Consider the following 21,759-nt stretch of genomic DNA (forward strand, 5'->3'; position numbering starts at 1 on the left):
CGTGATGAGAGCCCTGGGTCCTGGGGAGGTGGCGCTCCAGACGCGCTGGCGCAGGGAAGGCGAGGCCGGGCAGGTGGGGTCGGCCGTCCCGAGCAGGAAGCAGCGTGTAACCAGGTCACGGCCGACGGCGGGGCTCCTGCTGCGTCACTGGCTTCTTCTATTTGTTCAGCTGAGTTTGAAGCTTGAGTAACTGGATGGACATAAGGTAGTAAGTCAGCAGCCAGTTATGTCTTCATCTCTTCCCCTTTTCGTCCGTGGAGCAGGTAGACTCTGGTCACTGATGTTACCAGGTGCAAGTCACTGTGTCCGTGGAGGGCAGTCCGTCTGCAGACAGACTCCGGCTCGGAGGCTGCCGCGTACGTGACGCTGCACCCTGCGCTGGGGCGCCCGCCCTCTGATCCCCGCCGCGCCCTCCAGGGGAGCCCGCTGAGCACCCGCCCCTCACCGCGCCCCCCCGTGTTGCAGGGCATGAACTACCTGGAAGACCGGCGCCTGGTGCACCGAGACCTGGCGGCCAGGAATGTGCTGGTGAAGACGCCGCAGCACGTCAAGATCACGGATTTCGGCCTGGCCAAACTGCTCGGCGCCGAGGAGAAAGAATACCACGCGGAGGGGGGCAAGGTAAGGCGCGGGCCTGTAAAGGGCGAGCACTGCCCTGCCAGCAGGCTGACCCGGGTGGGGCCACCCTCGGGGCCTGCTGGGTGAGCTCACAGCTGCCACCAGCACCCGGGTCCAGCCAGGCTCTTCTGGCCGTGCAGCCAGAGCTGCCCGCGGAGCAGGACTTGCTGGGAAGGTGCGTAAAGAGGTTTCTGACACACCCAGAGGCCGGAGGCGGTACACGTGAGCTCAGCTCCATCGCTAGGTGACCGTTAGCCAAGGGTAGGTGTCAACCTCCCAGTCCTGGGTAAAGCCCCTCTCAGAAGAACAGCTGGGAGAGCGGCACGGAAAGGGCCCCATGTTGTTCCAGCAGCTCCCGAGGGGCGCTGGCCGCGGCCGCATTGGCTTCTTCCTCTCGGACGGGCCTGGGGCTTCTCCAGGGGGCTGTCCCAGCAGCGACGGGTGCGGGGGTCCTGATAGGCCCTCCAGAACGCCCTGGCTCAGCTGCTCCCGTCTTCGCTCTCACTGTGGCCCGCACGGCTCCAAGCAGCTAGCCCTGCAAACAGCCACAGACGCAGGGCACAGCCAGGGCCCCCCGCTGCCAGCACGTGCACCCAGCTCAGCAGAACAGCCACGGACCAAAGGGCCTCAGCTCTGGGCCTGACAGAGGCCCTGTTCTCTACCAGACTAAACCTCTCCCTACCGGCTGGGAAGGTGCACGGGGCCTGGGCTGGGCTGGGGGCGGCCCGGCGTCCTCACCTTTGTTGCTTGTAATTTATTCCGGTGTGATTTCCTTTTTTTCAACACTGTTGTCTTCTTAACTTTTCTCTCTCATCTTCCCAAGGTGCCTATCAAGTGGATGGCTTTGGAATCCATTTTACACCGAATTTATACCCACCAGAGTGACGTCTGGAGCTACGGTGAGTCGAAATCCCGAGGCTGATGAAGCAGGGCTGGGGCTGCACTGGCTTGTGTTGTTCACGCACGTCGTGCGCTCTGCCGTCCAGGACGGTGACTTAACAATCACATAATCGCCACTGTCTGTCTGTCGTACTAGAAAACGTGAAAAAGGAGACTGAGTCTAACTCCCGTACCAAGTGTCACTGGAGAGAACAGTGAGCTTGTCAGGAGAGCGGGTAACGGGAGGGAAGGAACTTGAACCTAGGAGACGCCTGTACCCCCAAATCAAACCAAAGGTGACCTCTTGCCCTGAATCTGAAGTGAACCAAAGGGAGATGACAGATCAGGTTTCATGGGGAAGAGTTTCCCGGTAGAGGAATGTGGTTTTATGATGGACTAACTCGCGGCGGTTTTGGTTTCATATAGTGAGGGGTCATCTTTGTGTATCAGAGAGAATGGCTTCAGGAAATGCACTGTGAGGGTGTGTTTGTGGGGAAATGTGAGGAAAGGGAAATAGTTACTGTTTCCAGCTCTCGTGAAGGCCGTCTCGTCGGGGTCTGATTCTTCTTCCTTCAAAGCCCACGCAGCCCTGTGCTCCGTCCTCTGACGGGCTTCCCTGTCTTCAGACACACCTGTCACGCTCTCGCCTCGTCCTCTGTACAGAGCATTTCCTGAGTCCGCAGGGGCCTTGCCTTCCAGGAAGGCATTTCCACTGGCTGCCGTGCTGGGGTGCTTCCACCTCTGTTACTGCAGGCAGTCCTCTCTGTCACCCAGAATCAGCCCAAAGGTTGCAAAACACCTGATCCGCACTGAACTATGTATGCATCAGCAGCCTATCCCAGCTATGAACGCAACAGAGGTGAAGGGGTCACCCACCTCCATGGAAACGTGTATTTGGGGAGAGCAATAGTGAAAGGAATCTCCAAGAGGAATTTAGCCATTATCACAAAAACAAAATCATTCAGGAGATTGTCCATTTAGCATTCCTTTCATAGCATTATTAACTTCCTAATATTCCGAATGCATCTTTAAAAATTGCATGGGTCTTTGTCTTTTCTGCTATAATGTAAGCTTTACAAAGATGGAGATCTTTGTGAATGAATAAGTGAATTTTCATTTATACCTGTGAGCTGAGCTGCTCACAATGAACCGGATAAGGAAATAAAGCTATTCTGATGCCTTATTTTCAGTCATGTTCAAGAAATGTCTACTCCCCCAGAGGGATGGGAAGAAATGCCGCTTTCCCATTTGTGGTCCTGCCCAGAGCTGTCATTGTCATTGTCACAGCCCAAGCCACCCCACCCCCACCCCCAGTGACACCAAGGAGGGGCTCCTCCTGGGTCTTCTCTGGGCTTGTTTTACACCCACTCATCTATTCTCCAAACAGCAGGAAAATGTATTTTTAAACTACATTAGACGTTCGCTTCTCTGCTTAACATCCTTCTTTGGTGTTCCACATATGTTCCAGATAAAACCTGAGCCCCTAACCGTGATCAGTTAGGATCAGAAGTGGTCTGCCTTTCCCAGCCTACCAGCTGCACTCTCCCCTGGCCCTGTGTGTCCACTCGCAGCGCGCACTTGGGCCACGTTTGTCCAGTAAATGAAAACTCTCCGACTCAGTGACTTAATCCCTGTGAATGATTACAACCGACATCAGAAAGCCAGCATCACCACGGGGGCGCTGTGTCTTTCGTCTCAGTGGAAATCATGTTGTCAGTGATTCTAATCTGCTGTCCTGGCAGTACACCAGACCTGTTACAACATGAACCTGAGTTTTTAGGCTAAAAACATATCCTGTTACTCCACTGTCTAGGCTCCAGTCGAGGCAAAATAGTTTAGTCAGTTAGGGACCTATGAGTTCCGCTTAGGAGTTGAAAAGAGAGAGAATTCATAGCACCTTCCAGCCCCACTCATACCCCACAACCGGGTACACACACTGCCCGCTTTCACCATTTGTTCTGAAACCTGAAAAGCTGCCTTCCCGTAGGAATTCATTGTGTGTGTTTAAATGCAATGTCTAAACCTAGTTAGAGGAGGACCAATCGACTTTAAAGATCTGGACATGAGATTTTCTTTCTTTCATCAAGTCCATATTGACTCCGTGGTGGGCAGGACAGAAGAATCTATTTTCTTGTCCCTGGACCACTGCTTTCCTTCATTCTTCAGCCTTGCATTTTGCGTGTTAGTTCAGGTCATTCGGTTTTGGAATGACCTCTGAAAAATCTATGCAGATCCGTGGTGATAGGCATTTGGAAGCCAGTCTCAAGAAAAGGGGGGGTTAGACTAGCTGGAGACCAGGAAGGCCCCGGGTTCCTGTGTCTGGTCCCTCCCTGTGTGGTCTGGGAACCCAGGCTCAGGCCCACTGCACTCATCGCTAGTGGCACCTTGCTGTCCAGGTGGGGACATACTCCCCACGGCATTTGTGTGTTTCTGGAGCAGAGAATTCCATCAAGGGAGGCACGGAGATGGAAGGACCATCAGAACTTCGGAACAGTCTTAAAAAACACCAATTCTAAAATTACTCCTGCTTTGACATTTTTAATCATGACGATGGATGGATGTTGAAATTAAAAGTATGGGGTTTTTATATTTATCAAAAGGAACACAGGGGGGGTTTCTTCCAATTTTTTTATGCTTTAAAAACAGTTTATAACCTTGCTGGTAAGTCACCTGGGGCCGATGATGTCTGGGTGTGGCACTCCAGCTCCACAGACGGTAATCCGTATGTTTCAGAGTGGTGGTATTCCCTTTGCTGTTATTACTAAAGTTTACTATTTATGGGCTGCTTACTATTTGCCTGGGATCGTCTGAACACTGCAGTTGTGTTATCTTGTTTGGTCCTCACAACTGTCCTATGAGGCAGACACTGTCATCACCCCCGTTTACAGGGAGCTGAACTGAGACTTCTAGCATCAAGCAAATTGCCCAAGGCCACAGACATGGGTTTTTAAACCTTGGAAACAGTATGTCAACAATGATGACTAAAGACAAGGTGCAGTGATTATTATTGACTCACAAAGCAACGCTTCTTCCTCTTAGGAGTCACCGTTTGGGAGTTGATGACCTTTGGGTCCAAGCCTTACGACGGGATCCCCGCGAGTGAGATCTCAACCGTCCTGGAGAAGGGAGAACGCCTGCCTCAGCCGCCCATCTGCACCATCGACGTCTACATGATCATGGTCAAGTGTGAGTGGCCGGCTGCACCTGGCCCTGGGCTGCCCCGAGCCAAGCGCCCCAGGCCTTCGACGCCCTGAACACATGCTGTCACGGTCCATAGGCAGGCACATCTGTAAACACCCCCTCAGACACTTCTGGAAGCACTTACCTGACGCACTGAGCGCTGTGAGCTGACGTTTGCCCATGTTCACAAGCAAACAAGTAAAATCCAAGTCCCCCATAAGCCATTGCACCAAAATATTCTTCTCTCTGAGTTGCTCAGTGAAAAAGCTGCCCCACTTTTTGAAGCCTGTTACCAGAGAGACTGTTTTTAAATGCCTAACAATGAGTAACCACAAGAGGTTAACAGAATCGGCATTCCTGCTTTGACGTAAACGTTTTCAGACAGTGGATTTATGTGAGGCCTTCTGCAGTGGGAGCAAGTAAACATTTTAATCCAAGTAAGAATGTGTAGCTTGACGGTGACACTACCGCGCCATCAGAATCACGAATTCAGTAGGCTCTGCGGGCCACGTTACATGCATGATGAGCATTTATACAGAAGGTAGCACAGGGAATGTGATCGAGTTAATGTAAATATTAAGCCTTTCTGAACTTTAGACCACAGAGTTAATCATTTTTAACGTCCTTGCTTTAGGTTGCGGAAGCTGGGATCCAGAGAGGTTACATGATTTGTGTCAGGTCACATAGCAGTCTGGCCCAGAATAGCTTGACGTCCTGCTGATAGAAAATAAATAACCCTCAGGAATCAGGAGGATTTGCAGTCGATAGCTGTTCCTCCAGCATGTTTAATCTAGACTTGGATCATCGTGTACTCAAATGCACTGGCACGGCTGACAGAAGTATCCCCACCGTGGAAGGCACCGAAGCACCCCCTGTCACGTGCACATGTGATTGCTTCAGTGTGTGATACAGTGAAAGCACCAGGGTGTGGAATTCCCAGACGCCGAGGTTCTTAAGAAAGTCCCTAATTTTCCCTAAACCGAATCTGGTTTCCAGCTTACTAGACTGCTGAGTGAACATGGATGAGGGTGAAGGTCAAGGGAGGGCTTCACCGAGAGACCTGGACTCAGGGCACCCTCCAGTCCGAGCGGTTCACAGAAAGCAGTGCATATCCTGCAGTCACTTAAGGTGATGACACCAGAATGCTGGCCCTTGGAAGGGGAGGTGCAGGAACTTAGAGCATGTTGTTGTCATTCTGACTCCGATATGTGATGGCATCATGGTCTTTAAACAGTAATCAGTGCTGGTTTGCCAAGACTGAAAAACCTGTCACAGATTAGGTTTCGTCCTCGTTTATTTGTCTAAAAGAATCTCACCGTAAGTGCGTTCTCTCAGCGATGCCATCTTTATCACTTCTTTCAGGGCTCTAATTGCACTGACTTTCCTCCTTCCTTCCCCAGGCTGGATGATCGATGCAGATAGTCGCCCAAAGTTCCGTGAGTTGATCATTGAATTCTCCAAAATGGCCCGAGACCCCCAGCGCTACCTTGTCATCCAGGTACCAGATCCCAGTCTGCACACCCACTGGGAAAATCCGTCTAATATGCATCAAATGTCACTGTGCTCCGTCCGGTGCCGACACAGCCTCCCCGTCTCGCAGGTCACACCATTAATCCTCAGTGCATTAGGACAAGCGCAGCCCAAGCTGTGGACTAAGTGGAGTGCGCCGTGGGGCCCCCAGCTCCATCTGCCACCCCTGTGAGCCCCTCACACTCAGCTCATATCATGGTCCCCTTAGCCAAAGCCTTATGTTGCTCTCCTGGAGGACCAGGGCTTTGGTGTCGGGCAAACCTGGGGCTTCAGATCCCTGACTCTGTACTTACAACGTTAGGTTAACGAAACTAAGCTCGCAGAGCTGCTTTAAAGATTCAGTGAAATAATACATGCAAAACACTTTGCAAAACGCCTCAAGGTTCTGCTCAGCAATCGCAGGGTGTGTGTGTTGGAGGGGAGAGACCCCACACCACCAAGCAAGCAGTTCTCCAGCACCAGCTGGTGTCCTTCAGTTCAGCTCGATCTGACACTGTCCACCTGGAGACAGCGTCAGATCCCACAGTCCTCCAGGGCCACTTCCCCTCCCCCCAGGTCACATGCCCGTCCCAAGTCCAGGCTGTCACCTGGGCATCTGACCATCTGGCAGAAGGTTCCCACAACCCCCTCCTTGGGTTCCATTAATTTGCTAGAGTGGCTCTCAGAACTCAGAAAATCTTTTTACTTACTGGATCACTGGTTTACTCTAGAAGGGTATAACTCAGGAACAGCCAGACAGAAGAGATGCAAGGGGCAAGGCGTGGGGGAAGGGCGCAGCTTCCGTGCTGTCTGGGTGCACCACTCTCCCCAGCTCCCCAGCGGTTCACCCCGAACCTCTGAACCCCGTCCTTTCAGGGTTTTATGGAGGCTTCATTACATAGGCCTGATTAAATCACAGGTCATTGGCAGTAGCTTCGACCCCTAGTCCCCCTGCGCTCCCTGGAGGTCAGGGGCGAGACTGAAAGTTGCGTGTGATCACATGGTTGTCTCCACTGGCCACCAGCCCCCATCTTTAGGTGCTTCCAGAAGTCTCCTGGTTAATGTAAGAGACACATAGGGAATTCCAGGGGTTTAGGAGCTCTGTGCCAGGAGCAGGGAAGACGACCAGATGTGTATTTCTCATTGTACACAGCACAGCACTCTGAATGCTGTGGCTTTGGCCCTTCCTTTTTCCTCCTGAGCTGTCTGCATTTCCTTTGAGGACTTTGAGACATCAGGGAATTTTCAGTGTCTTAGTTCCAGGTCTGGGGACATGGAAGGAGGAGCTGTACTTCACAGACCCAGGCAGGGGGAGGGGGGACGAGTGTATTAGAACTAAATTGGCAAACACACAAGCCACCTGCTGACAGCAGACCCGCCTCGACAGCCAGTGGGTGGAACAGCGGCTCTCTGGACCTTTCTAATGGTCTCACAATCTCTGTGCCAGGGGGACGAGAGGATGCATTTGCCAAGCCCCACGGACTCCAACTTCTACCGCGCCCTGATGGACGAAGAGGACATGCAAGATGTCGTGGATGCGGACGAGTACCTCATCCCCCAGCAGGGCTTCTTCCACAGCCCCGCCAGCTCCCGGACGCCCCTCCTCAGTTCTCTGGTACCAAAGTCACTCTTGTTCAAGCTCTGCCTCCTGGTTTGAACAGGTTGAGTTTTAGCAAAAAATGATACCCGTCTTGTGGAACTCACGCAGAGACAAAGAAGTAGACGTTAACCAGACGGTAAAGGCAAAATCAGAATGAAGCAATTCAGTGTATTAATTATCTTACTGCATTGCAACAACTGGGTCATACCCTCTTCTGGTCCACTAAGGAACAGCGTTAAGTCAGAACTAAATCTAGTTTTTCTAAAGCTAACGAGTCAAGACGGAATCAAGCCCCTTTAACCGCGCCCACTCCCGGAGCCCCCCCCCCCCCCCCCCCCCCCCCCGCTGTCCTGCTCTCAGTGGGGATGGGCGAGCGTCCACGTGCACCGTAAACAGCTGTGATTCTTTTTCAGAGCTCCACCAGCAACACACCCACTGTGGCTTGCGGTGATCGAAACGGGGTAGGTATCAACTCCTGTAAAGCAGAATTAAATAACAGCTCTGTACCATGGCTCTATTAGACATAAGAAATGCCCACCCTAACTCAGAAAGCTGGGATTTTCCTTCCTGTGTTGTTTGATCCCTACCCTAAGGCCAGCAATTAGCTATCACTTATCAAAATGCTATTGAAGATAGAGTTGAAGGACAGCGCGTCGTGCAGGTCATGGACCTGGCAGTTGTTAGAGATGCGAACGGTCGGGCCAGCACCCCGCACCTGCTGACTCAGGATCTGCGGGGAGGGGCCTGGCCGTCTGTATGTGAGCCCACCTTGCAGGTGATGCTGTTGCTTGGTGTGTGAAGCCTTGATTAGACCCACACTCACCAGTGTAGCAGCCACCAGCCACATGTGGCTGCTTAAGTTACAATTTGAAATTCAGTTCCTCACACATGTGGTTAGTAGCTACCGCGTGGACGAGCACAGACTACGGAACATGTCTGTCATTGCAGAAAGCCCTGCTGGACAGCCCCGGCCAGGGCCGTGCCACTTGCCCTGGGGTCTGTGGGCCGCCTGTGGGTGGTGCGGGTCCTCTCCTAGACCTGCTGAATCATTATCTGCAGGTGAACGGGCTGTCAGGTGATCCTGATACCCCCCCGCCGAAGTGAGCGGCACTGGCTGGAGTAACCTTGCCTCATCTCCTCCCCAGCAGAGCTATCCCCTCCAGGAAGATAGCTTCTTGCAGCGGTACAGCTCAGACCCCACTGGCACCTTGACCGAGGACAGCATAGATGACGCCTTCCTTCCAGCACCCGGTGAGTGCCTCACTCTGGAAGCAGCCATGCCCCTGAGCCCCCATCCCCAGTGCCCCGGCCAGCTGCTGCTTTCGAGCTGGTCCGGAGGTGGGGCCCATGGCACGCGTGCAGACACGATGGATGGAGGAAGAGGCCGATCGACAGAAACCGCTGGGCGTGTGCACGGGTCTCTGAGGGGCTCAAGGCATGTCCAGGCTGTCTATAGAATGAATCTGCACATTTTCTAGAATTGAAGCAAACAGCAGAGATATACATGTGTCAGTGTGTGAGCATGTGTGGGTGTGTGTGTGACACATTTGATCTCTGTTCTCTCTGCTGGCTCCATTCTTGGCCTGTGAAACATGTATTTCCCTAATCTAAGCTTTATCCCCACACACACACACACACACACACACACACCCCTCAAGGGAGGCTGTCCTCTGAGGACTTTAAATTGGCAAACGATAAACGTGCCCATTGCTTTGAGAAGGACAGAAAACAGCGCAATTTATTTTAGCCAGAGAGTCGTCTCCCCAGGCTTCCCTGCTTCTGTCACCCGTTGCCTCACTGAATATTCACGGCTTCAGAATGAGCCGTGGAATCCTGCTTAGGATGATGCTTTGCTGATTACGTCTGATTTCTTTTCAATTTCAGAATACGTAAACCAGTCTATTCCCAAAAGGCCCGCGGGCTCTGTCCAGAACCCCGTCTATCACAATCAGCCTCTAAACCCGGCTCCAGGCAGAGACCCTCACTACCAGAATTCCCACAGCAATGCCGTGGACAGCCCTGAGTATCTCAACACCACCCATCCCGCCTGCAGCAACGGTGTGCTCGATGGCCCTGCCCTCTGGGCACAGAAAGGCGGTCACCAAATTAACCTGGACAACCCTGACTACCAGCAGGCCTTCCTTCCCAAGGAAGCCAAGTCAAATGGCATCTTTAAGGGTTCTGCCGCTGAAAATGCAGAATACCTAAGGGTAGCACCAGCGGGCAGCGACCTTACCGGGGCCTGACCATGGAGGACGGCCTCAGCCCTAAAAAGTCCAGCCCCTTCATTCCCCAGGACCAAGCCACGGCAGCTACTCAGTCCCGTCAGCCATACTCACATTAACTCTTGGACCCATGGACTGGTTTGGCCGCATCTGCCGTGATCAGCCCATCTTTCAGCCAACAAGTGCCCCCGACTCGGATGCACTTAGGGGAGCTGGAGGGACGTTCCTTTGTCTTCAGACTGTGAGGCTTCCACAAAAGGCATCCAGAAAGAATGTCCATTTGGGCAGAAGTTCACCTTTCAATGAGGTATATTTGAAAAACACTAAATATGTTTAAGGAGTTTTATTGCTTGGGGACCTCTGGGGTTTTGTCATTGATTTTGCTCTCAATGGGCTTGTCCAATGAGGGACAGTCTTGCTCGTAGCACCTGTGGCACTGAGTTGACCCAGGCCCACCTGTGACCGAGAAGCAAGGGTCAGCCTTCCAGCTAACACTTGATTCCATTGGCTCCGCTTGGAGACTCTTCCACTGCAAGACAGTTGAATAACGAACCAGTCCTCTGGATCCTAAGCAGGCCCGATTGGTACTATATCAAATCACGGCAGGTGCAAGAGGATAAGCCACTTGGAACTCTTCCTGGGCAAGGAAGAAACAGAGGGGGTAGAATTCTTCCTCAGACTTACTTTTATATGAATGTCTCCATGGTACGTAACTCTCCATTGGTTGACCCGTGTTTTCTAACTACAAGTATCAGATTTGTTTCTTTTCCATTCCACTGCGGTGAAATTCAGCATGCTTTCCCTGTCAGCAGGAGGGGACGGTAACCAAGACCGGCTCATATTTCATTCGTCAGCATTCAGACCAGTTGCCTTTAATTGAGATGGAATGACAGTGCAAAAGGGGACCAATCCCCCAGATGTGAGTCTCAGAGGAAACACATCAGGTCCTTTGGGGGTCAGGGGACAGGCATGTATCGGGAGACTGCAAGAACGAAGCTGCTCTTACAACTTCTAGCTCCCCCCGACAAAAAAAAAAAAAAATTTGTTCAAGCTACTCACGGAAGATAGTTTTCTTTTTATTTCACTTCCAGGCTTTTTTCCTCCAAGGGTACTTTGCCCCTCACTGGCAAGCGGCCCCGAAGCTCCTCCTTCCCTTGGTAAGCTGAAGGGTCCAGGCTCTGGGGCAGCTCTCGGAAATGTCTCGCCCTCACCACCACTGGCACGCTTTAGAATAGAGACAGCAGTTTGTGTCGTGTGGAATTCAAGCGGTAAATATGAAATTTAATTTGATGATACTGCCTTCATAGCATCTATAGGCATGTGAGAAGAAGAAAACAATTTCCCCTTAAAATAACTCCCTGTAATTGGAGGACCTGCTGCTTAGGACACCAGCATTTTCTCACCCGTGTCCCCGCACCCTGACTGTTAACACCCTTCTTGGTAGACAGTGTTATAAACACTCTTAGTCAACACCCACCTCAGCCAGGAAGAAGTGTTTCAGACAGTATTTTCAGCCGCCCATCCCACATCCCACATACACGATTTTCCTTTAGCTTTTAAGTTATTTATTGACTCAGATGGATCAGGGCCCCAGTTTTGTTACCAAAGTATTTTATCTTGTCTCAGTGGAAATATAAACTATATTCAATTCAATTCCATCACATCGTGTTCCAAATACCCTTGAACACCTTACCAGCCTGGCATAGGTACTGAAGATAAACAAAACATAATCCGTGAGTCCACGAAATTCACAATTTAGCGAAGAAAACTGACTCACAAACGCCAGCCTTAAAACGATATGACACATGCCAGACGTGACATGTCAGCCCAGCACCGTGACAGCACAAAGCAGGGAGTAAGGGGGACCGGGTCCTGGAGGAGCCGTGGTGGAGTTGGGTTAAAAGACCCCCCCAGGGCGTCAGCCACTGGAAAATGGAAAGTGCGTTCCCAGCAGAGGGAGCCTCAACCACGGAGGCATCTGCCGCAGGAACCACTCGTGCAGCCGGTCTACAGGCCCACTGCCCCTTCCGGCCTGGGAGTTACATTCCCCAGGGGCCCTTCGGGTCCGTCCCCACGGGGGATTTGAAAATGATTTGAGGAAAGATTAAACAACACCTCTTAAGAATCTGAAATTTTATGTCCTTGTCAGTAAACCACTTTCATTATTTATTCACCTCAGAACATAAATACTTTAGCCCACGACTTATCCAGCCCTGAGAAACACAACGATTCACATTCTGCTGTCACTTACTTGTCAGGAAACAGATGGTGAGGGAGGACCACAGGGTGCTGGTCCAACTGTAGCGCTAAAACCCTAGTATTTTTGTAATTTGAAATACTTTACTATAACATAATAAAACAGCGGGAACTATTCAGCTTTTTTCTTCTTTGTATTTCAGTTTTCCTGCATAAAATGTAGTTGCTAAATTCTCTTAAAGATTGTTTCCTAGAATGGTCTCACTATGTCTGTCCAAGGAGGTGCAGGGGGGCCTGTAGATGCTTCAGAGCCCAAGAGAGCCTGAGTCCAGTCCGGGGGTCCCTGGGAGGTCAGGAGGGGGGCTCCCAGGGCTCCAGGATTCCCACATCGTGGCTCTGACTGGCCAGACCTCAGGGCTTAACGCTCACCCCTTTGGTTCCTCCTAGTTGACACGAGGCCCCGAGGTCCCACAGAGAGCCTGTCTTCTGTTTCCTCCCCAGCCATCCCTGGAACCCTTCCCCACGGCTCAGCTCCAGACCAGGCCTTTGGACACAGGTCAGGGGGAAGTAAGAGTCGGAGGCTAACATTTACAGCTGACCTTGAACAGCATGGGTGCGGGTCTCTTGAGGCGTGGATTCTTTCCCTAGTGAACGTGGCAGTTCTACGCGAGCCCCAGCTGGCTGAATCCTCACATAAAGAACCGGAGGCTGCAGAGCGCCGACTTGCTAAAGTTACTGGCGGGTCCACTGCTCAGAAGGGTCAGCACCCCAGCCTGAGTCATTCCAGGGTCAGCTGTCCAGTGGGCCTGACACACATCTTCTCACATAATCTTTAAGGAGTCCCTGTTGTCACACGCTACGAAAAATTGTTCTGTCACCTCAGGAAGACAGGCGAATCTTCCAAACTCTAGGTTTGCTCTGGTCCGAGTTGTCACTGATTCTACAGCTAGGGGCACAGTGGTGGAGACAGCAGGTTGCATTCCAGCTGACACTAAGGCTTAGGTATTTGTTGAAAGTTCTTCATTTTGAGCTTTAGTCCTCCCCCGCCCCCACTGCAGACAGACGTGAACCATGAATTGCAGAAGCACAAAGGTCGTGGTTCTCAGGCTGGCTGCCCTTGGGAGTCTCCTGGGTCCCAACGAAAAAGGGTCTGAATTTGCCTCAGGGCAGCCTGGGCCCAGGGAGTTTCAGAGCTCCCCCAGGTGACTCTAATGAGCACCAGAGTTTGGGAAGCAGCCGTGCTAAGGAAAGGCTCTGCAGGGGAGACTCAGCCCTGGGCCGGCGGCCTCCCGCTCGTGGCGTGCTCAGCGTATAGGATGCAGCTGCTCGCTTTCAGTGCCACGGTTCTCACCCTTGCTGCCCACCAGGACCCCCTGTGAGCTCAAAAGGACCAAGTGAATGGGAATTCTACGGGCTCCCCATGTGACTGTAATGGGCAACCAGAGTTGAAACCCTCATCTCTAAAGTCACCTTCCCTTGTACAAGCCTAGGCATCTACACCGTGCCCCCAAGTCAGGGCAGAATCAGAGAAACTGTGTGTGTGGAAGAGATTCCTGAGGCAGGGCCAGAACGAGCCCACAGTCCCTGGTGTGCCTGGAGACTCAGCCACTGGTGGCCATTCCAGAAGCCTCTAATTCCTTGTCACCAGCAGCTAACTGATCCTGAAAGTGGCAGATACCCAAATCTGAGCCTTGAGAAAGCCCTGGACAGTTTCATTTCCTAAGAAGTATTAGAAAAATCCATCTCCTGCTGCAGGGAATGAGCTGCTCACCCAAAGCAACAGCTGTTGAACTTGCCCTTAACATCTACTCTGCATTTCTTTCCTGGTGACGAGCACATTATTACAACATAATGATCTGTGTTTTTTCTTTGCTGGGGCTGTAAAACCTTAGTGAATAGAAACCCCTACCTCTGTCACCAATCACACCGGCTGCATCAGGAGCACAGATTTTTTACTATTAAAGACACATTCCAACAAGATTTTTAAACGTAAGCCTATTTTTGTAACTTTTTTCAGCACTGAACTTTGTAAGGTGTATTTATAGGAAAACTCACTTTTCTACTAAAAGAAATAGCTTACCTTAGAAAGACTGCAAGAGAATCAAAATTTGAAACGGAAATTTTTGTTTAAAGGGATTTGACTGAAACAAGAGGAAATTCTCTTCTCTCTCATAAAAAGGCACAACATCATTGCAGAGCTAGGCTAGGTCGTTGTCCTGATGAAGAGGAGACTCGTTTTTATATCTATAAAGTGAGAAAAAGGTGGAAAGCACATTTAGTTTCTTGGTCTGAAGCAGGTTCATTTGACTCTGGGGCAATTCAGTGGGAAAGAATCACTGTTACGACTAATACACAACTTCAGCTGCATGCCGTGCTCCACCCATCTGCCAACGGGACCCTGTAAATGTGCGAAAAACAATAGCGGAGCACTTTGTTGGTTTCTCTATCCCAATCTGACTTTGATGCAAAGGATTTTATTTTTGTATTTACCATTGATATGCAATTACAATATAGACAAGAGATACCAGCAGAGCCCTAATAATGTTTAGCATGTTTGATGAATGCCACCAAAGGTCTTCCAAACTAAGCCGTTCCCACACCCTAGGGATGGGGTTCTCAACACCGGCTGCACAGTGAAATCGAGGGGGGAGCTCTTGAAATCTTGAGGCCCAGCCGTGCCTCAGGCCAGCGAAACCCAGGATCTATACTTTGTAAAACTCCTAAAATCATTCTGATGTGCAGCTAAGGCTGAGAACCACCTGCCTAGGGATTAGCCACAGGTGTGTGGACTCGCAGGCAGATTCTGCAGTTGTAGACACCTGAGGACTGAGAGAAGTCCCAAGCACAAACACCCCAGCATGGTGCAGTGGTTAAGAATCCACCTGCCAATGCAGGGGGCATGGGTTCCAGCCCTGGTCTGGGAAGATCCCACATACCACAGAACACCTAAGCCCATGCGCCACAACTACTGAGCCTGTGCTCTAGAGCCCACGAGCCACGACTACTGAGCCTGTGAGCCTAGAGCCCCTGCTGGGCAACAAGAGAAGCCACCGCAATGAGAAACCTCTGCACCGCAACGAAGAGTAGCCCCCGCTCGCCACAACTAGAGAAAGCCTGTGCGCAGCAACGAAGACCCAACACGGCCAAAAATAAATTAATTAAATTAATTAAGTTTTTAAAAAACCCAGCATCACTCGCTGAGCGTCAGGAACCTGGCTGGACGGGGAGGGTCCAGGGCACGTGCCCAAGCACTAGAGGGGAGAGGGCCAAAAGGAAATACAGAACAGACCCCTTTTTTCCATGTCTTCCATTGAAAGTGGACTGATCGTGAGCATCCTTGCTGCTTGTGCAACCAGCTGGCTGCCCTGCCTGGAGCCGCTGTGCATCCTTTATTGCCCAGGGAGAAGGGAAGCAGTTAGCCACAGAGGGAGCCGGCAAGGAGACTGCATGAGTAGTTGGATGGCGTTGGTAAAAACCAGAGCCAATGAGAGGATGCTTGCTTTAAGAAACACGTCTTACATTTTTTTTCTATATTACATCTGGGATAAAATCTGAAGCAATTAGTACTGTTTTCTCTTCCACAAGCACAATATGCCTTCCGAGATTACACATTCCCATCTGAATTGCCAGCAGAAGTACTAAAAATCCCCACCCTATCACCTGGTAGATAAAACTACACACTTTTAGGTGCGTTTACTTATTTATTTTTTTAAAAACAGAAACCCTTTTGACTTAATTTGGCTACAGAGTAATCTTGCTGTCTAATATACACTCTTGGAAACAAAGACATGCTATGGATCTGATGACTGATAGTAGAGGTGATGATGTAACTGATTAGCCTCAGACACCAATAACTTCATTTTGAAACAAGCAATACTTTTTATAGCCTCTATCTATGGTACGTTTTAACATTGTAAAGTTTTGCTATGATGAAAGCAATATTTGTACAAATGGAAAGCAAGGTTTTCTTTTATATGGTTTACACTGTTGATCAAAACATGTTGATTGTATATGGAGTATTAAAAAATTAGATGTATACTATTCATTGTTCGTTACTCATACTTACCTTATAAAAAATAATATTGCATTCCTGTTAATGCAGTGTTGATATTAGTTATTAATCATATCTGACCTACTGTAGATGCTCTTTCCTGACAACTTTTTAACGTTCATTAATAAACTTTATTTTTAGAGCAGTTTGAGTTTCAACAACTGCAAAACCGAGGAGAAATTATGGAGAGTTACCGTATGCCCTCTGCTCCCCAGGCTTCCCGCTCCCGCCGTCTACACCGTAGGGCCTGATACGCTTCAGCGAGTGGAGCCGTCTCAATGCCGTGTCGTGCAGGGCACACCTCCCAAGATCTCCCCTTCCCAGATCTCCTCCAAGAGAGAGGCCTCCTTGCGGAAGAGATGAGTCTGTAGCAAGGTTGTGTTTCCTCGGGACACCAGAAGTTTGTTGTTGCGATTCTGCTCCGTAATAAACACTGAAAGTCAGAGACGTTCACAAACCACAACCCTGTGCTCGGGCGTCGGGCCCAGCTGCTCCAACTCTCTCCCCATCGCCCCCCGTACCACGGGGAAGACCTGCCTGCCCACCCTGCGCCATTTCCTCACTCGCCCGTGGAGGAAACCAGCAGCGCTGAGGGAAGATGCTGTGTTGAGGTTAAATCCTTGAGCGGCTCAGGGAACCGGAGGGGGTCGGTCATCTGAACTGGCCGTAAGGGGCAGCGGGTGGTGGGAGGGAGCGCCCAGGCAGGGGGCGCAGTCACCCGGAGCCGTGCCACCCTCCCGAGGCCACCGCCCAGGCTCCCCGTGTCACAACCTCCCTGATGCTGGCCGCGTAGGCGCCCGTCACTTCCAGGGGAGGCGCAGCTTTGTTTGGTGCGGTGCTTCCCGGAGATCATTTGTCACCTGCGTGCAGCACAGGCTGAGGGGCATCTGTCACTCAGGTGGCAGCAGGACTGCAGGATAACCAGGTTCCGGAAGCATAAGCGGATCCAGGGACCTCTCCGGGTCGCTGTGGGACCGCCAGGCCTCCCTGGCCTCCCGAGCCCCCAGCCCCTAGTGTGCTCGGTGCCCTGGGCCTCTTAGAGCTCACAGCCTTCCATCAGGGCTGAACCCTCACGGAGAGAAGGGGGAGGCAGACAGGGACAGTGCTGGGGCCCCGGCTGCCTGGAGCCTGAAATGTCACCCCCACGGGAAGGTCGTGGCTTCCATCCTGCTCAGGGCAAACGCAGCAGCAGCCCGCTCTCCCCCGCCCCCGCCCCCGGAACCCTAGCTGAAGCGCAGTGCATATGGGGTTTCAGCTTGAAGGGATTCTGCCTTTGGAATCACAAAGGCAAAGTCATCACAGCTCTCTGGAGAGAGAAAAGCTTTCCCAAGAATAGGAGGGTTTGAAAACGATGAGACGGTTCTTCCCTGGGTTTTCCGCTTGTTCAGGGCGTGGGCAAGTCCTCCTGAGCCGGTTCTCCAGGTTGTGTCGTATCCTGGCTCGTCCTCCAGGCCATCCAGTTCCTTCCTTCACACCCAGGAGAGGACATTTAAAAACTTGGGTAGAAAAGCCGTAAGATCACATCTAATTTTTGCCCTGGCCTCAAAAACACAGTAAACAAAACATAATAAAGAGCCTGAGGGCATCCATTTGTAGTTTGTAAATGTGTACCTTGAAGGAGCCTCGCCCTCCGGCCCACCAGGCAGGCACGGCGCCCTGGGAGACAACAGTGCAAGGACGGCCAGGTCCACGCTGAGGTCCGCCACGGCTTCTGCCTGCAGCCTCTTCCTCCTGCCCTGGACACTGAGCTAGAAAAGCTGGATACTAGGTTCTAAAGAAAACAAAAATACATCTTTCACTCCATGCCTGAAAGTCAACCCCGATGAGCCCAAGCACAGAGCTGTCCCGTCAAGGCACATCACGCGTGCAGGTCGCAGAGCAGGACAGACGGGAGCCGTGCGTCAACCACGCTGTCTCACCTGTGGCTCAGCCCCACGCACAGCAGGTGGCCCCCCACCTCTCCAGGTGGTCTGCACCATAAGGTGCTGTCAGCTGGGCCGCTTGGGCAAGGAATTCCTAGGGGACCAGCACCTGAGCATGAAGACAGAGGGCAGGCTGCAGGGGCGCTCTGCCTACCTCCTACCCCGCCCCCAGGAAAGGATGTATCCAGGGATCCGAGGGTGGTGAGGGGGAGGGAGCTAGAGAGCACTACAAGCCAGGGTCCCCAACACCCGGAGCTGAAGCTGGTGTGGCCCCAGCAAAGGCAACCTGACAACTCAGCAGGGAGCGGAAAGCCCAAGGTTTCCAGGAGCCTTAAACGCCCATCGAATTTTCCAAAGTGCAAAATCCCTTCTTTCCTTGAACCAGTGATGCCCTTTAACAATCTAGCCCTGCTCCCTCTGGGTGGAAGTAGAAGTTGGAGGGGTACCCGCCCTCTTTTCTACTCCGGAGGGGCTCAGGGCCTCTCCTTACCACTTACTTTATCTCTAAAGAGCTTGCCTTTTCTGCCTTTTCTGCTTCTCCTCTGTCTTTCCTTATTGTATAATTTAACCATTCCGGAACTCAAACAGAAATGGGGGAGACATTTTAACCTATGACGGGTTTCTTCTGCTCTCACGTCCACTCAGCTGACCAGTTTCCACAACAGCAAGTCTAAGTGGAACGGATCCCACGCAGCACACAGGCTTTAGCCATAGGGGGCAAAGAGGTGCTGGGAGGACCCTGCTTCATAAAGATCAATGAGTAACAGAGGAGATGGAAACGGCACAGCCCATCACTGAAAAAGTTCACTAAACCCAAATAATTTCTGGGTGTTCTAGCAAACCTGCAAAGAATAGTTAACTTTGATATCATTTAAAATATTTCAGAGCATAAAAAAAGATGGGAAGTTTCCCAATTCATTCTACAAAAGTTAGAATAGTACTAAAAAATCAAAGAAATATTATAGAAAGAAAATTATGGCTTCATTTATGAATGCAGATATAGAAATCTTTAATGAAATACAGGAAATGGAATCATTTCTTCCATTAATTCAAGGACAGTTCATTATAAGATATTTTGTTTATATTCATGAAGAAATAATAGGGAAAATGTGACTATTAAGAGAGACATGGCATTTGCTAAAATTCAATTACACTGCTGTTAAAATCTCTTAGTAACCTAGGAATAGATGAAAACACTTTTAACTGGGTAAAGATATCTGCCAAAAATTTAATAAGAAACATTGAACTTAATGGTGAGATACCAACACCTTAAATAAGAACAAGACAAGAGTGACTTTTATCATGCCTATTATTCAACACTCTTCTGAAATCCACTGTTTTGGAGACAAGGAAAAGCATATTATTCATATACAATATATTTGCATCCTTAGAATATAGTCAGCAAACCCTGTCCCATGTCCAATAGTCAAATCCAGCCAGCAGCCTGTTTTTGTAAATAAAGTTTTATTGGAACATGGTCTCATCTATTCCTTTATTGCCTACGGCTGCTTCCACACTGCAGTGGCAGATCTGAGTAGCTGCAACAGGGCTCCTATGACCAGCAAAGCCAAAAATATTTCCTATCGGTCCCTTCACAGAAGAAGTTTGCTGACCCCAAACAACTGGCTGAAAACATTATTAACCAACATTAATAAAATGAGAAAACTCAGTAGGGGGGCCACCTGTAAGTGTCACTAATCCTGCATACCATCAATCATTAATTAGACAAAATGTAATGGAAAAGAATCCCATTTAAAATAGCACTAAAACTACAGAATAGCTGCATATAAACTTAAATGTGCAAGAACAGTATGAAAACAAAAACTATAGAACTTTGCTGAGGCATAAAAGAAGACTTAAAAGATATACTGTATTCATGGATAAGAGGACTTAATCTTGTAAAAATACCAATTCTCTCCTAATTATTATATAAAGTCAACTGAAAATTTCCATCATTATTTTGAGAAGCAGAAGTTTTAGAACTTGGAATCCAAAAAAGAAAACGCATGACAGTAGCCAGGAACATTTGGAAAACAATTGGGTAGTGATATCAACGATATAAAAATACACTACATAAAACTGAAATAATTAAAGCTGCATAGGACCAATGTAGCTACAGGAAATAATTAAAGGAAAAAAATTAGAATTTTTGGAAACAGACGTGTACATGGAAGTATAGCATGTGATAGTGATGACATTTCCAGATAGTGGAGGAATAAAAGGCTCCCCAATGAATGATTTTGGAGAAAACTTTTACACATTTAATTATAAATAAATTAATTAGAAAATTAATTAGAGCTCTATTTCAAATTCCAGATGGACTAAAGAACTTCATTCTTTTACATGTAGCTGTCCAGTTTTCCAAGCACCACTTATTGAAGAGGCCTTCTTTTCTCCATTATATATTCTTGCCTCCTTTATCAAAGATAAGGTGACCATATGTGCGTGGGTTTATCTCTAGGCTTTCTATCCTGTTCCATTGATCTGCATTTCTGGTTTTATGCCAGTACCATATTTTCTTGATTACTGTAGCTTTGTAGTATAGTCTGAAGTCTGGGAGCCTGATTCCTCCAACTCCTTTTTTCTTTCTCAAGATTGCTTTGGCTATCCGGGGTCTTTTGTGTTTCCATAGAACTTGTGAAATTTTTTGTTCTAGTTCTGTGAAAAATGCCATTGGTGGTTTGATAGGGATTGCACTGAATCTGTAGATTGCTTTGGGTAGTATAGTCATTTTCACAATGTTGATTCTTCCAATCCAAGAACATGGTGTCTGTCTCCATCTGTTTGTATCATCTTTAATCCCTTTCATCAGTGTCTTACAGTGTTCTGCATACAGGTCTTTTGTCTCCTTAGGTAGGTTTATTCCTAGGTATTCTTTTTATTGCAATTGCAGATGGGAGTGTTTCCTTAATTTCTCTTTCAGATTTTTCACCATTAGTGTATAGGAATGCAAGAGATTTCTGTGCATTAATTTTGTATCCTGCAACTTTACCAAATACATGGATTAGCTATAGTAGTTTTCTGGTAGCATCTTTAGGATTCTCTATGTATAGTATCATGTCATCTGCAAACAATGACAGTTTTACTTCTTCTTTTCCGATTTGGATTCCTTTTATTTCTTTTTTGTCTCTGATTGCTGTGGCTAAAACTTCAAAAACTACATTGAATAACAGTGGTGAGAGTGGGCAACCTTGTCTTGTTCCTGTTCTTAGTGGAAATGGTTTCAGTTTTTCACCATTGAGAACGATGTTGGCTGTGGGTTTGTCATATATGGCCTTTATTATGTTAAGGTAAGTTCCCTCTATGCCTACTTTCTGTAGGGTTTTTATCATAAATGGGTGTTGAATTTTGTCAAAAGCTTTTTCTGTATCGATTGAGATTATCATATGGTTTTTATCCCTCAATTTGTTAATATGATGTATTACATTGATTGATTTGCAGATATTGAAGAATCCTTGCATTCCTGGGCTAAACCCCACTTGATTGTGGTGTATGATCCTTTTAATGTGCTGCTGGCTTTGTGTGCTAGTATTTTGTTGAGGATTTTTGCATCTATGCTCATCAGTGATATTGGCCTGT

General features: G+C 49.3%; 1 protein-coding gene across 3 annotated transcripts in view; it reads left to right on the forward strand.

The window, feature by feature from the left end:
• EGFR (epidermal growth factor receptor) overlaps positions 1-16,403 on the forward strand; it is a 190,633-nt gene extending 174,230 nt beyond the window's left edge. For 2 of the 3 annotated variants that reach the window (XM_060020118.1, XM_060020115.1), the window contains exons 21-28: positions 466-621; positions 1,442-1,517; positions 4,537-4,683; positions 6,078-6,175; positions 7,634-7,801; positions 8,200-8,247; positions 8,932-9,037; positions 9,671-16,403. In XM_060020118.1, the coding sequence (XP_059876101.1) occupies positions 466-621; positions 1,442-1,517; positions 4,537-4,683; positions 6,078-6,175; positions 7,634-7,801; positions 8,200-8,247; positions 8,932-9,037; positions 9,671-10,032 (1,161 nt within the window). In that variant the 3' untranslated portion in view covers positions 10,033-16,403. The remainder of the gene's footprint in view (positions 1-465; positions 622-1,441; positions 1,518-4,536; positions 4,684-6,077; positions 6,176-7,633; positions 7,802-8,199; positions 8,248-8,931; positions 9,038-9,670) is intronic. The other variant, XM_060020116.1, reaches the window with a different exon arrangement.
• Positions 16,404-21,759: the final 5,356 nt, after the last annotated feature.

Source organism: Delphinus delphis, chromosome 9 (assembly GCF_949987515.2).
Source record: "Delphinus delphis chromosome 9, mDelDel1.2, whole genome shotgun sequence".
Classification (NCBI taxonomy): Eukaryota; Metazoa; Chordata; class Mammalia; order Artiodactyla; family Delphinidae; genus Delphinus; species Delphinus delphis.